This window comes from Myxocyprinus asiaticus, chromosome 16 (assembly GCF_019703515.2).
Source record: "Myxocyprinus asiaticus isolate MX2 ecotype Aquarium Trade chromosome 16, UBuf_Myxa_2, whole genome shotgun sequence".
In the NCBI taxonomy this organism is placed as follows: domain Eukaryota; kingdom Metazoa; phylum Chordata; class Actinopteri; order Cypriniformes; family Catostomidae; genus Myxocyprinus; species Myxocyprinus asiaticus.
The window spans coordinates 26,507,100-26,521,814 of record NC_059359.1 but is presented as its reverse complement, the minus strand read 5'-3'; the positions used below and the strand labels follow the sequence as shown (position 1 = coordinate 26,521,814).

At 42.2% G+C, this 14,715-nt stretch overlaps 1 protein-coding gene across 6 annotated transcripts in view; it reads left to right on the top strand.

The window, feature by feature from the left end:
• Positions 1 to 14,715, top strand: part of LOC127453843 (FAD synthase-like) — a 34,879-nt gene extending 20,164 nt beyond the window's left edge. For 3 of the 6 annotated variants that reach the window (XM_051720569.1, XM_051720571.1, XM_051720572.1), the window contains exons 3-8: positions 228 to 987; positions 1,244 to 1,391; positions 8,776 to 8,874; positions 9,337 to 9,526; positions 12,349 to 12,422; positions 12,527 to 14,715. In XM_051720569.1, coding sequence (XP_051576529.1) covers positions 228 to 987; positions 1,244 to 1,391; positions 8,776 to 8,874; positions 9,337 to 9,526; positions 12,349 to 12,422; positions 12,527 to 12,662 — 1,407 coding nt within the window. In that variant the 3' untranslated portion in view covers positions 12,663 to 14,715. Of the gene's footprint in view, positions 1 to 227; positions 988 to 1,243; positions 1,392 to 1,946; positions 2,076 to 8,428; positions 8,469 to 8,775; positions 8,875 to 9,336; positions 9,563 to 12,348; positions 12,423 to 12,526 lie in introns of those variants that run through there. The other 3 variants (XR_007899459.1, XM_051720573.1, XM_051720574.1) reach the window with 3 other exon arrangements.

The following is a 14,715-nucleotide window of genomic DNA, read 5'->3' as shown; positions in this document are numbered from 1 at the left end:
TTAATATTTCTGCAATAGATAAAAATAGTAAGAATAGTATGGTAGTATGCTATTCCGAACCTAGTGATGATAATCCCTTTCATATATGTGATTACTGATATTTGTATGACAGCAAGAGTAAAATTATATGGGTTATGTATTGCAATGGACAGTATAGTGCAGATCTCTTAATTGATTTTGTTTAGTGACAAATTAAAAATTGTTTTGTCAATATATCTATGTTACAGGGCCACACTGTTGACACGAACAGTGCCTTCCTGTGCCGCGGCCTCCGCAAGCTTGGTGTCGCTGTACAGCGTATCACTGTGGTACCTGACATCCAAGAAGTCATTGCTAAAGAAGTGGCCCAGCTTTCCTCCTCCGTTACTCACCTCATCACATCTGGTGGCGTCGGCCCTACCCATGATGATGTCACTTTTGAGAGTGTTGCCATGGCATTTGGCGAAGGCCTGCATGCCCACCCGGAACTAACAAGGCTAGTGGAAGAGTTCTTTGGTGCGGTCGATCCCAACAGTGCCACTATGAAACTTGCAATGGTCCCTGTTTCTGCTAAACTCAATTTTGGCACAGACCATCAGACAGGCCAGCGAAATCGCTACCCTCTAGTCAGTGTCCGCAATGTATACATGTTCCCTGGCATCCCCTCTCTGCTGGAACGGTCCTTTAATGGACTTGCCCATCTGTTTTCAGGTTCTGGTACCACCTTTCACACCCGTGAAGTGTTTGTGGATGCAGATGAGACAGAGATAGCCCCGGTTCTGACAAAGCTCCAGGCAGGCTGGGGCAAGCGAGTCTCTCTGGGCTCTTACCCAGACTGGCTGAGCAATTATCATCGTGTCCGATTGGTTCTGGACACAGACTGTACAGAGGATGTTGAACGGGCACAAGCTCAGCTAATAGAAGAGCTACCTAAAGGGAGTTTGGTACCTCTCATCACTGACCCTGTCACAATCGCCACAGAAGAGGTGTACTCGCTCTCAAACAGCGGTAAGGGAATGGATGAGAAAGAGAAAGTGGTGGGCAGAGAGAACAGATCAAGGGAAAGGGATAAAGATGGAGAGAAAGTGATATTTCATTGGTCATGAGTGACCCCCTAGCAAATATTACTGTTGCTATAGCCAGTTGTGTTTGACTTTAACCAGTTTAAACATCCATTTAATTAGGTGAGAAGAACCTAGTTGAACATGTCTTAAATTAGCTGTAAGATATGAAAGGGAACTCTGTTTGATTAAATATCCCATAGGTTCGCTACTGGGGCAGAAAGTAGGAACAGCTTTGAGGACCATTGAGACAGCACTGGAACAGTATTCAGCTAATGAGATCTGTGTTGGCTTTAATGGTGGCAAGGACTGCACAGCTCTACTGCATTTGTATTATGCTGCTCTAAAGAGGTAAGAAAGATCAAATTAAAAACAAGGGTTAGACTGAAAATGAATAAAGCTGAATAAATATATTTTTTTTTATCTTTACACCATGGTTTCTTTGACATGATTGTCTTCCCACACAGGCACACTTTCCTAGCAAAGCATTTCACACTAACAATTTTGTGGTTTAAATATAAATCAATAATACACTGCTTGGCCAAAAAAAGTTGCCGTTTAGATTTAAATAAGCAGATACTTAAGAGCCTATGATTGGATCATTATTGCAGTGATTAATATGTTTCAGCTGGCAACAATTCTTTTAACCCTAACTGATGCAGTGTGTATCTTCTCATTTCTTAAACAACCATGTCGGAAAATGAATCCATGGTTGCGGAAAAGATGTTCCTGTGTTTCAGAAGGGGCAAATTATTGGCCTGCCTCAAGCAAAGAAAACAAGTAAATCACTTGAATTGTGTAAAGAACTGAGCACATGAAGCTGTTATGCCAGAATGAGAACTGAACCCAAATGCAGCACAGAGTGAGTTCGATGAAATTGTTTATTTTTGCCACAATGAACTGAAGGAATTTACAGAGCAGATCGGCGGGTAGATCGCTAGGCATTGCAGGCTGGATGAGGATCAGTGCAGAGGAATACAGAATGGGAATGGGCAAACAGGAAGAGTGATGGACCTGGGGCAGAGGAGAAAACTGGTAAGACACGGGCAAAAACTGAGAGCGAAAGTATCAACCTAACTAAGTTCGACCTTAGTGTTAGTACCAATGAACTAGACTGAACAATCTGGCAATGAATGGCTGAAAACTTCGGGTTTATGTAGGACATACTGGTGATGGAATGATGAGAGGCAGGTGAGACAAATCATTGGATTGAGCCACCACACCAAAGGAAAAGACCAACACAAAACACACAGGGGGAGAAACAGAAAAACACAGAAAACCAAAATCCTGACAGTACAACCCCCCCCCCCCCCCCCCTTGGCGACCTGCCAGGCTTGTTAGGGTGGCATCGATGGAACTGCCAGATGAGGGAGGGGTCTAGGACGAAGGAACGGGGCACCCATGTCCGCTCCTTGGTCCGTATCTCTCCCAGTCCAGGAGGTATTGCAGACCCCGTCCATGGCAGCGCATGTCCAACAGCCTCCTGACGGTGTAAGCAGGTTGATCATCCACAACCCGGACAGGTGGAGGGGGATTGGCTGGAGGGCATAGTGGACTGACATGGATTGGTTTTAACTGGGAGACGTGGAATGTGGGGTGGATTTTCATACACCTCGGTAGACTGAGCTTAATTGCAGAGGGGTTGATGATTCTTTCAATGACGAAGGGGTCAAGGTAACGGGGAGACAGCTTTCTCGACTCTGCTCTCAACGGGATGTTTTTTGATGACAACCACACTCTCTGACCTGGTCTGTAATTGGGTGCAGGAATCCGATGGCGGTCGGCCGAACGGAGGAGGGCAGAGCAGACATCTCTCCAATCCTTACGGCAGCGTCAGCGGTGAGCTTGCACAGATGGAACTGCAATATCGTTCTCCTGGACCGGAAACAACGGCTGATATCCCAAGGAACATTCGAATGGAGACATGCCCATGGCTGAGCTGAGAAAGGAGTTGTGAGCGTACTCAATCCAAGCAAGGTGGGTACTCCAGGACAAGGGATTACAGGCTGCAACATATCGTAAAGCGGCTTCTAACTCCTGGTTGATTCTTTCCGCTTGCCCATTGGATTGAGGATTGAAGCCAGAGGATAAACTCACTGATGCTCTGAGAGCCTGGCAGAAGGCTCTCCCAACCTGGGAGGTGAACTGCGGTCCACGATCGGAGACAATGTCTAAGGGGATGCCATGGAGATGGAAAACATGTACAGGGGGGCATGACTCCACTGGAGAACTCAGGAACGAACAGCATCAGGAACATATAAACATCCCGGAGGACCATTACCAGGATCGGGTTGGGTGCATTGAGATTCTCTGACCACTGACTTGATCTCCCAAGAAATAGCCCCCACAACACAGGAAGAAGGAAGGATTTTTTCAGGGCTCGAATGGTTCTCCTCAGGGACAAACTGATGGGAGAGGGCATCGGGCTTGCCGTTCTTGGAGCCAGGTAAGTGAGAGTGAAATTGAAACACCCAAAAAATAAAGCCCAGCAGGCTTGCCGTGAATTCAGTAATTTGGCAGTCTGTATGTATGCAAGGTTTTTATGGTCAGTCCATACAAGAAATTGTTGTTCAGTTCCTTCAAGCCAGTGCCTCCACTCCTCCAGGGCTAACTTGACTGCCAGTAATTCACGGTTCCCGACACCATAGTTGCGTTCAGCACTAGTCAGGTGGCGGGAAAAGAAGGCACAGGGTTGGAGTTTGCCATCAGGGGTGGAGCGTTGGGACAGAATCGCTCCTACACCTGAGTGGTAAGCATCCACTTCCACAATGAATTGACAAGACGGGTCTGGCTGGATCAACATCGGAGCTGATGTGAATAAATCCTTTAGTGTAGCAAAGGCTTGATTTGCTTCTTCAGTCCAATGAAAAGGGGTGGAAGAAGATGTGAGCTCGGTAAGCGGTGCGGCCACATGACTATAATCCCTGATGAAACAACGATAAAAATTTTCAAAGCCCAGAAAACACTGTAGTTGTTTAAGGGAGGTAGGTTATGCCATTCTGCCACTGCTCTGATCTTTTCAGGGTCTGTCTTCACCTGTCCACCCTCGATTATGCAGCCCAGGAACCTGACTGAATTGACATCAAATTCCCATTTCTCCGCCTTGACAAATAGTCGATTTTCTAGAAGCCTTTGCAGTACCTGATGGACATGGCTGATATTATTAGAAGGGGTGCAAGAATAGATCAGGATATTGTCGAGGTAAACAAAGATGAAGTGGTTGAGGAAATCACGAAGGACATCATTCACCAAGGTTTGGAACACAGCAAGGGCATTAGTGATTCCGAAAGGCATCACAAGATATTCAAAGTGGCCTAGGGGTGTGTTGAAAGTAGTCTTCCATTCGTCCCCTTCTCGAATTCTCACTAAGTGATAGGTGTTACACAGATCCAGTTTAGAGAAGACAGTGGCTTCGTGAAGTGGTTCGAAAGCTGAGTTAATGTGGGTAAGAGGATACTTGTTTTTGATGGTGATGTTATTGAGACTACAGAAGTCTATGCATGGACGGAGAGTGCCATCTTTCTTAGACACAAAGAAGAAACCTGCGCCAAGAGGTGAAGAGGAAGAGCAGATAATGCCAGCAGCTAGGGAATCGTGAATGTATTTTTCCATGGCCTTTCAGGTCTGGTGAGGTTATACAAATGACTGGTAGGCAAAGGGGCTCCAGGCAGAAGATCAATTGAACAGTCATAAGGGCGATGAAGTGGCAAAGAGAGAGCCTGATCCTTACTGAAGACTTCACACAAGTCATGATACTCCGAAGGAATAGTGGACAGAGCCAAGGATTCCTGGGCGAGTGGCGCAACAGCACCCTCTGCTGGAGGTAGGGCAGACTGCAGACAGAAGGAATGGCAGAATATACTCCAGTTAATTATTTTTCCAGAGGTCCAGTCAATGTGTGTTATAAATTCGTAGCCAGGAATGTCCTAAGACTAGATAAGATGTAGGTGAGGATATTAAAACTGAATGTACTCTCAGTGATTTCCAGACAGGACTAGGAACAGTGCGATGAGTGATACGGTCTAAAAATTTTCCATCCAAGGCATTCACAGTGAAAGGAGTGTCTAGTGGTTTAGACAAAATGCTGGCCTGGGATGTGAGCTTGACATCCAGAAAGCTGTCATCTGCACCAGAGCTTACAGAGAAAGGGACTGCTGGTTAGAACACTGTGTAGCTTGTAATTGTATGCGGAGAGGGGAAACAGAGGAGGATGTAGCTCACTAGTAATCCTCCTCCTACTGGAGTGTGCCTCCTTTTGGCTGAAGGGAACAAGTGGCTACGAAATGGCCCATCTGACTGCAATACACACTCTCCCGCCCTCATTCTACAGTGTCGTTCGGCTGGGGTGAGATGAGCATGACCCAGCTGCATGGGCTCATCAGATGGCGAAGAGTCGATTGAGACACGGGGAATAGAAGGTAATTTGGCGGCCCTCTTTCCATTCGACCGGTAAAAGACACGAGTTGAGGGAGTGGGGTGAGAGAGACAGGATTTTTCCCTACAGCGTTCTCTCAGGCAATTGTCTAAAGTGATAGAGAGAGACACAAGTGAGTCAAGAGAGTCTGATCTGTCCTTAACAGCCAGTTTGTCCTTAATTCGGTCATTGAATCATTCCGAAACATTGTCTGAAGAACCCCATCATTCCAGTCCAATTCAGCTGCCAAGATGTGGAACTCCACTGAATATTCAACCACACGTTGAGAGCCCTGACAGAGCGTAAGGGGGCGCTTCTGGGCATCAGCTCCATGAACAGTGTGGTCAAAAACTTTCCTGAGTTCAGTAGTAAAAAAGGCATAAGTGTTAAACAAGGTGGTTTGACCGCTCCAGACTGCTGTAGCCCATGCTAAGGCATCTCCCTGAAGGAGCCCAATGACATAAGAGATCTTCGCTTCATCTTTGGAATATGGATGTGGCCGCTGGCCAAAAACTAGAGAACACTGAAGCAAAAAGGACTTACACTTCCCTAAATCTCCGGAGTATGGTTCATGATCCGGGACATGAGCCTCACGTAAAGGATGAATGTTCCATGAAGGAGGTGATGGGGTGCTGTAGGCGCGGGCTGACTGAAAGAATGACTCATAGACTACCGAGTGAGCAGAACAGAAATATAATTTAGGTTTTCACAGATTTGAGAGATCTGACCTGTCAAGGCTTGGTTGCAGTCCACGAGATCTCGTAACTGTTTTTCGTGCTGTTCCAGAAGTACTTCTTGCCCAGAGAGTACATTATAAACAGTATCTGTGTCTGCTTGGTCCATAGTGGCCAGATTGTTCTGTTATGTCAGAATGAGAACTGAACCCAAATGCAGCACACAGACACAAGGAGAGTGAGTTCGATGAAATGGTTTATTTTTTCCACAATGAACTGAAGGAATTGGCAGAGCAGATCGGTGGGCTGATGGCTAGGCGGGGCAGGCTGGATGAGGATCGGGGCAGAGGAATACAGAATGGGAACGGGCAAACAGGAAGAGTGATGGTCCTGGGGCAGAGGAGAAAACAGGAAAGTCACGGGCAAAAACTGAGAACGAAAGTAGCAACCTAACTAAGTTCGGCCTTAGTGTTAGTACCAATGAACTAGACTGAAAAATCTGGTGATGAATGGCTGAAAACTCTGGGTTTATGTAGGAAAGACTGGTGATGGAATGACGAGAGGCAGGTGAGACAAATCAGCGGATTGAGCCGCCATGCCACAGGAACAGACCAACACAAAACACTCAGGGGGAGAAACAGACAAACAGAAAAACACAGAAGACCAACATCCTGACAGAAGCGATGTACATGTGCGCCATCTACCTGGGGAAATGATGGCACCAGGATGCAGTGTGGGAAGACGACAAGCTGGTGGAGGGAGTGTGATGCTCTGGGCAATTTTCTGCTGGGAAACCCTGGGTCCGGCCATTCATGTGGATATCAATTTGACATCATTGCATATACCCCTTCATGGCAATGGAATTCCCTGATGGCAGTGGCCTCCTTCAGCAGGGTAATGCACCCTGCCACACTGCACACATTGTTCGGGAATGGTTTGAGGAACATGATGAAGAGTTCAAGGTGTTGCCCTGACCTCCAAGTTCCTCAGATCTCAATCCGATTGAGTATCTGTGGGATGTGCTGGACCAACAAGCTCAATCCATGGTGGATCCATGGTGGCTCCACCTCACAACTTACAGAACTTGAAGGATCTGCTGCTAATTTCTTGATGCCAGATACCACAGGACACATTCAAGGGTCTTGTAAAGTCCATGCCTCGGTGGGTCAGCGTTGTTTTGGTGGCACGCGGAGGACCAACAGCCTATTATGCAGGTGGTCATAATGTTTTGGCTCATCAGTGTATACAGTATTCCTAGAAAAACAATTAAAAAAACAGCATGTAGGCCTATGCATGCAGAAATGCATCTTTGTGAGGTAGTTTATGTGCGTGCCATAGAAAATTTACATTTTATATCTCCTTAATATTAAGCATTATTGCATTATACAATGCTTAACAGATACATTTGAAAATACATTCATATAGTTGAATGTCATGAAAGTTTAATTTAATAGATTTAAATGTTGATGAAATTATAATTATCTATATGTTTGTTAATGGCTAATGGAAGTATAAAGTGTCCTCAATATATTATTAGTTTATTAGTGGCTTTCTGGCTTATAAAGGAGATCAGTCAGGACTGATGTTGTTTGGTGTTGCCTGTAAGGTTAATTTAAAAAATAATAACTTGAAAAAGGTTTATTAGAGAAGATGTATCAAGAATCAAGAATAATTTTTTTATAAATTCTGTAGTAATCTTAATGCCTGCTTGTGTATGCATGCTCTGTTGTGATACATTAACAGTTACACATAAAAAACTGAACTTTTGACTGTGCCCCTAAAATGTTTCACTTAGGGGCACGAGTGCTCCTAAACAAAAATGTTAGAATAGAGCCCTGTTCTGAGAAAAGGTCTAACATATGTTTGTAGATGCCACTTGATTTGATGTGTTATCTTATGTAATGTAATATAATTTATACATTAAAGGGATAGTTCACCCAAAAATGAAAATTCTCTAATTTACATCTTGCCATTGCAGCCTCTAGGCACGATCATGATTTCAAGCTTGATTACACTTCCTAGCACTTGACACATGCACAGAGCGCTAGATGGCACTACAGGAAGTGTAATCGAGCTTGAAATCATGATCGCCAAGGAGACTGCTGTCAAGATGTACAGTGACAAAGGAGTTATATTTTGGTCTGTTCTGACCCAAAACCAACTGGATCGCTTCAGAAGACATTGAGTAAACCACTGTAGTCTTATGGATTATGTTTATGCTGACTTTGATCACCAATCACTTGCATTAAATGGACCAACAGAGCTAAGATATTCTTATAAAATTTTTTGTTTGTGTTCAGCAGAAGAAAGAAAGTCATACACATCTGGGATGGCATGAGGGTGAGTAAATGATGAGAGAAATTTCATTTTTGGGTGAACTAACCCTTTAAGTGTGGCTTATGCATCCAAAAATCAAAGGTCATCAGAGCTATTTTCAGCTTTTACATGCATTTTTCACACTAGACTACAGCAATCTGTGCTGATGCCTTACATGAGCTTTACTCAATCACATGGAAGCTTCAGCTGTTTCATTTGTAAATATGACACCCTGATGGCACATTAATTTGAAAAATTAAGATCATTTTGATTTTGCATTCTCTCTCTCTCTCTCTCTCTCTCTCTCTCTCTCTCTCTCTCTCTCTCTCAGGCGTTATCCAGATGGCAAAGACAGAGTAAAAGCTTTGTACATTCGAATTGTCTCTCCTTTTCCTGAAATGGAGAGATTCTTGCAGGATACAATTAATAGGTAAGAACAGATGCTTGTTTATACTGCATGATAATAGGCACAGCAATGATTTAAAAGAGGGCATCAGTCTGGAACTGTTTTCCTACCTCCCAAGCAGGTAAATCACAAAGTGGTGCTCTGGCATCTCTCCCAGAACTGGTTGGCTGCATCAGGAAATGGCATATGTAAACATATGATTTAGTCCTTTCTGAGACAAACAGCATATTTATGTTCTTATGTTCTGAAAATACTTCACCTTTTTGAATCACTTAAAAAAAAAAGTTTTCCAAAATAGATGAGATGCACTTTCTGTAACCATAACAACCCTAACATGTACTACTATTGAACAACTAGTAGCAGTCTGTTACACTAACTGTGCATTGAACAGGGATCCACATCATCAAGGCATCATTAATTCATCATTGTCAATCAGAAACTCCATAGGTGTATTTATTTGACACATTCTTTTTCTCTTTTCTGTAGATATGACCTTGACCTGTTCTCAGTGGAGGGCAGTATTCGGCAGGCACTGAGTGAGGTGCAGGAGAGGAGGCCGGAGTTACGGGCTGTTCTGATGGGAACAAGACGAACCGACCCTTATTCACACACGCTGACACCCCTCTGTCCCACAGACCCGGGCTGGCCTGATTACATGAGGGTCAACCCTCTACTGGTGAGGGACTAGATCACACGCACATATCTGCACAATGTAAGTGGAGTGTGCAGGGTTCCCACAGTCATAATAAAACTTGGACATACCAGGAAATGTAATTATTTAATTTTGTGTATCATGGACATTAAAAAAAAGTCATGGAAATTACTATAGTGAATATATATTTTTCTAGTTTTTCTCCACATATTCCAAATATTTAATCAGTCAGATATTGTTCTTGTGTACAGCTTGTGTAAAGTACTACTTGCTTGCTAGCCATAGTGATGCTCGATTTGTGAGCTACTCTTACTTTTGTGTTGGTTCTTTTCAATGTATTGGTCAGATTGCTTTGAATGATTCAGTAGTGAATTGGTCTGAATATAAATTAATTTGAATCCTTATCCAGTAGTTTTGGAAACGTATGATTTTCATGACTTTCAGTTTTTTAATGGTTCTCGATCTTGAATCTTCCACCGATGTGAATGCAACACAGCGCTAAACTACTTTGTGTTTCCTGATGCTCTATTCAGCAGCACAACACATAGAATGCTTCTCAATCGGAAGGCTACACATCAAGGCACACAATCCCTTGCAAATGTCCCAAATTATTTTTAAAAAATGGCAGAAAAGGAGTTGCGTGACCGCAGAGGCAAAACCTTTATGTGACACAGCCATGCGCATGTACTTTTTTATCTCTAAGTTTTTATTTGCATTTGCAGCAATGACAATATGTAGAAAAACAAAAAGGGCAAGTAGTTTTTATCTTCTGATTTGTTGTATTGTTGTCTAAAGCACAAAAAATAATTAAATAAAAAGACAATTACATGAATTTTAAAAGCTTTAAAAGTTTGACTCTTATCACCCTGTTCTTTTAGGTGAATCAGTAACTTACTGAATCTCAAATTGTTCATTTTGTCACCTCTGACTCAAAATTAACCAATAATGTGTATCTCTTCCTCAAAAGTCCTAAAAGAAACTGTTAAGTAACTGGAATCATTACATTCCTTAATATTCATATCACTATTATCCAGTACTAAATGACTGGAAAGGTCATGGAAAAGTCATGGAAATTGATCGGTCAGAAAGTGTGCGAACCCTGAGTGTGGTTATGTAATGTGTGCGTGTTTGTTTTGAAATAGTGAGCGGAGAACAAATGCAATCACACATGCACAGGGGTGTAAAAGTACTCAGAAATTATACTTAAGTGAATGTATGGATACTGAGTGAAAATTTTCCTCAATTAAAAGTCCAAGAATCTAGCCAAAAACATGCTTAAAAAAATAAATAAAAATGATCCCCTTTTCTTCCAATTTGGAACGCCCAATTCCCACTACTTAGTAGGTCCTCATGGTGGCGCGGTTACTCACCTCAGTCCGGGTGGCAGAGGACAAGTCTCAGTTGCCTCTGCTTATGAGACCGTCAATCCACGCATCTTATCACGTGGCTCGTCGTGCATGACACCACGGAGACTCTGCATGTGGAGGCTCATGTTACTCTCCACGATTCATGCACAACTTACCACACGCCCCATTGAGAGCGAGAACTATAATCGTGACCACGAGGAGGTTACCCCATGTGACTCTACCCTCCCTAGCAACCAGGCCAAACCTGGCTGGAGTCAAACAGCACACCCTGGATTCGAACTCGCGACTTCAGTGGGGGTAATCAGCGTCAATACTCGCTGAGCTACCCAGGCCCCCTAGCCAAAAACATACTTGGGTGAAAGTAAAAAAGTATTGACACGAAATTGTACTTGGATATTAAAAAGTAACTTTTTTTCCTAGCTAGAATTAATTCAAGAGAGGAGATTGCGTGAGAGAGGATGTTGTTCAATTCTATTAAGACTCTGTTAAGTCACCTTTTTACTGTCTTTGATGACATTCTGGTCAAAGAATCATGTTACAATAACCATATTTTTACAAAATGATTTTTATGTGGCCTGTTGTACATAACACGATAATTTCCTGGTGGAATGATTCACTTATAATGTATTCCTCTTTTGTAAGTCACTTTGGATAAAAGCGTCTGCCAAATGAATAAATGGAAATGGAAATGGAATGAACACTAGAGGCGCTAAAACAACAATGACTTTTATCCCCTCTCACTCAAATCATGAGTAAAATGGCAGATTATCAGTTCATAAACACTTACTTTTTGCCCTGCTCCTCACACAATGCTATCTTATGACATCTAAACACTCTTACTATAGTGCATGACTCAGTTTAACATTTGCATTACATTACCAACTACATTTACAAGCTTGATTAAGTGTGATCAAATTGTGTAGTAGCTCAACAGATAGCGTGTTGCATATGCGATACAAAGGACCTGTACGAGTCCTGAAGAGTACGCGAGTCAACACGTGAGCCGAAAGTGTCATAGAAGTGCCACAAAATGAAATGGTTCAAAAATGGTTTTTTCATCTCACATTTGCTTTTTATGACACTATTGGTTTGACAGAAGAAAACACACAGAAATAGACACACAGAGAGAGAAACAGAAAGGCCTAAAACAATCTTGCCTTTTCCGTAGTTTCTGAACTGACTCCACAGTCAGTAAATCACCTGTCATCTCTCCCACTCACTCTCATGTACGCTGGCAGCAGAAACAGCCAAGAGATGGTGAATGATGATGAATGAGGCTCTCCGTGACCGTTACGCAGCAACTCCATCATCTTAATCAGAGCTGCTTATGGAAAAGACATGGCAGTACAGCATGTTCTCAGAATTACAAATGATCTGGGATCTAAATGAATTTTATGTAACTTTTAGATGTTCGCTTAATATCCACCATCTACCCCACCTCCCATCTCTCTCTCTCTCTCTCTCTCTCTCTGTCTGCAGGACTGGACTTATCATGATATCTGGTCATTCCTGAGAACACTGTATGTGCCATACTGTATTCTGTATGATAAAGGGTGAGAAACCTCTCTTCACAACCAGTCTTCACATTTCAGTAATAATTCATAATAATTGGCTAATGGATGTGCTTTGCTCATGCCTGCATCTGTCTCCCCCATAGATACACTTCTTTGGGCAGTATGGATAACACTTGCAGGAATCCTTCTCTTAAAGTGATGGATGGGAGAGGTGTGACCCGCTACAGACCCGCCTACCAGCTGGAAAATGAGGAGGAAGAACGCAACTCTAGGGCGTGATGTCATCATTGGCTCCTTTAATTTTTTTTTAATTGGGCACAATGGATGGTATAGGTGTAACTGAGAACATTTTGAAGAAGGAAGATAATCTGAAAGATCGATGCAAACACAGAGATCATGGGGATGTAAATAGTTTGTGGACTAGAGAGTTTGCGTGACTGAAAGTTTGAGTGAGTGTGTTGGAAAGTGGGAAATGTCAGTGTATATGCTGTATTGAAGGATTTATATTAAAACAGTATCATGGTGTCCTGTTCTTTTTAAACCTGTTAAAATCATTTGATATTTTCTTGGGAAACCACTGTGATTTTGTGTGTATGTGGGTGTGAGTGCAAAATCTTCCCTTGTGGCAACTTTCTCTGTACTTTTTATTGGAGAAAAGCACAACTTGGTTAAACTATAGTTAAGTCGTTTGAAAATTGAGTATTGCTTGAGATCACACACAAACAATCATGGAAAGACTTATAAATGCGACCACCTGTGGAGAACAGTCGAAGATATCCACCCACTGACATGCTGCGTCCCACTTAATAAAATGTAATGACGGTTTCCGCCCTCACGGGTGCGATGTAGTCACGTTGTAGTTAGGATAGTGACTACAGTAAAGTTCTCAATCCAAGCTAGATTTAACCCAGGAATATCGATCTTCTTTTCCCGTCTAGAAATCAGTCAGCGGTCTGGCAACGACAATCGATGTGGGGTAATGTAATAAAGAGACTCGCTTACGGACCCGCGGACTGTCACGCTTCCAATTACCAGCAGCACTATCATCATCTTTATAATTCACCCATCACCCATTATAATGGTAATGACTTAAAAGAAAGTCTAACCTAACTGCTATTTTAGGCGTGTTTGGGCTTGAAGGATCCTTGAATCACTTTTCAGAAATTGTTTTATTTATCAAAATATCCATAAAAACAATTTTACAACAAATATCAAAGGCATACAGAATCCGTTTATTTGTCACTGCAGAGATACAGTACAATTTGCATTGTTTGCTAGCACAAGAACAGCAATAACAGTAGGATTCAACACAACAGTGCAAACATAAAGGAAACAGATAATAAAGCAGTGGGGGAAATGGACGTAATAAAATAGCCAGTCAGGGTTTGACAACATGCCCCTTTATTGGGTCAATCTTTTGTATAACCATTTATTTAAGCTGTATGCTTACAATAAAAATATACTTTCAAAAATAACCTCTCTCTGAAAAACATTCAGTAGAGGAGGAAAAAAAAAAAAAAAAAGCTACCACTGATATCTTACTATGCTAACAAGCCAATAAAATAACACTCACACATTTAAACTTTACTTGCTTCACACAGCCAATGAAATACATTTCAGTGTTTAATGTAACTGGCCACATGCTTACAAAGTAAAGGTTCTTTGTCTTTGTGAAGAGAGGTCTCATTTGTCACCACAACACAGGCTTTGAAGTTTGAACTATAGTAGTATCCTACTGTATGTTTTAAACATTCAGAAGTAGTCCATCAATGACCAGTCAAAGGAGTGATGAGGATCTTGCAGCACCATGATATTTCTTAACAAAATGATTGTTATATGATACTAATCAAAATGCACTCAAACAGATTTCAATTTTGCATGCTGTTAAAAATAAATAAATAAAATAAAATAATCATTCCACATTGTTATCTTTAAATACACACCAACAGGACAAATATCTACAGCTGGACGAGAGGGTGGCTTTCACACAATGTAAATGGTAAATTATGATAAATACAAATGTGTTCAAAGTGCACATAAATCAACAGTATGTCTGCTCTGTCACAGAAGATGTTGAGGAAGAATATGAAATATGTGCTGCCCATCATCAAGCTGTCCAAGAAGCAAAATGTATCTTACAGTAACTGGTTACAGTGTGAAGCAGGATTACATTTGCACAGAAGAAAATCTGAGTGAAGATCAAAGAGCAGCCGGAGCAGGTTATGGAGTGAAAAGGCTGGACCTATGGAGGACCCTCTACATTTAAATATATGTGAATATACACTCACTGGCCACTTTCTTAGGTACACCTGTACATCTACTTATTCATGCA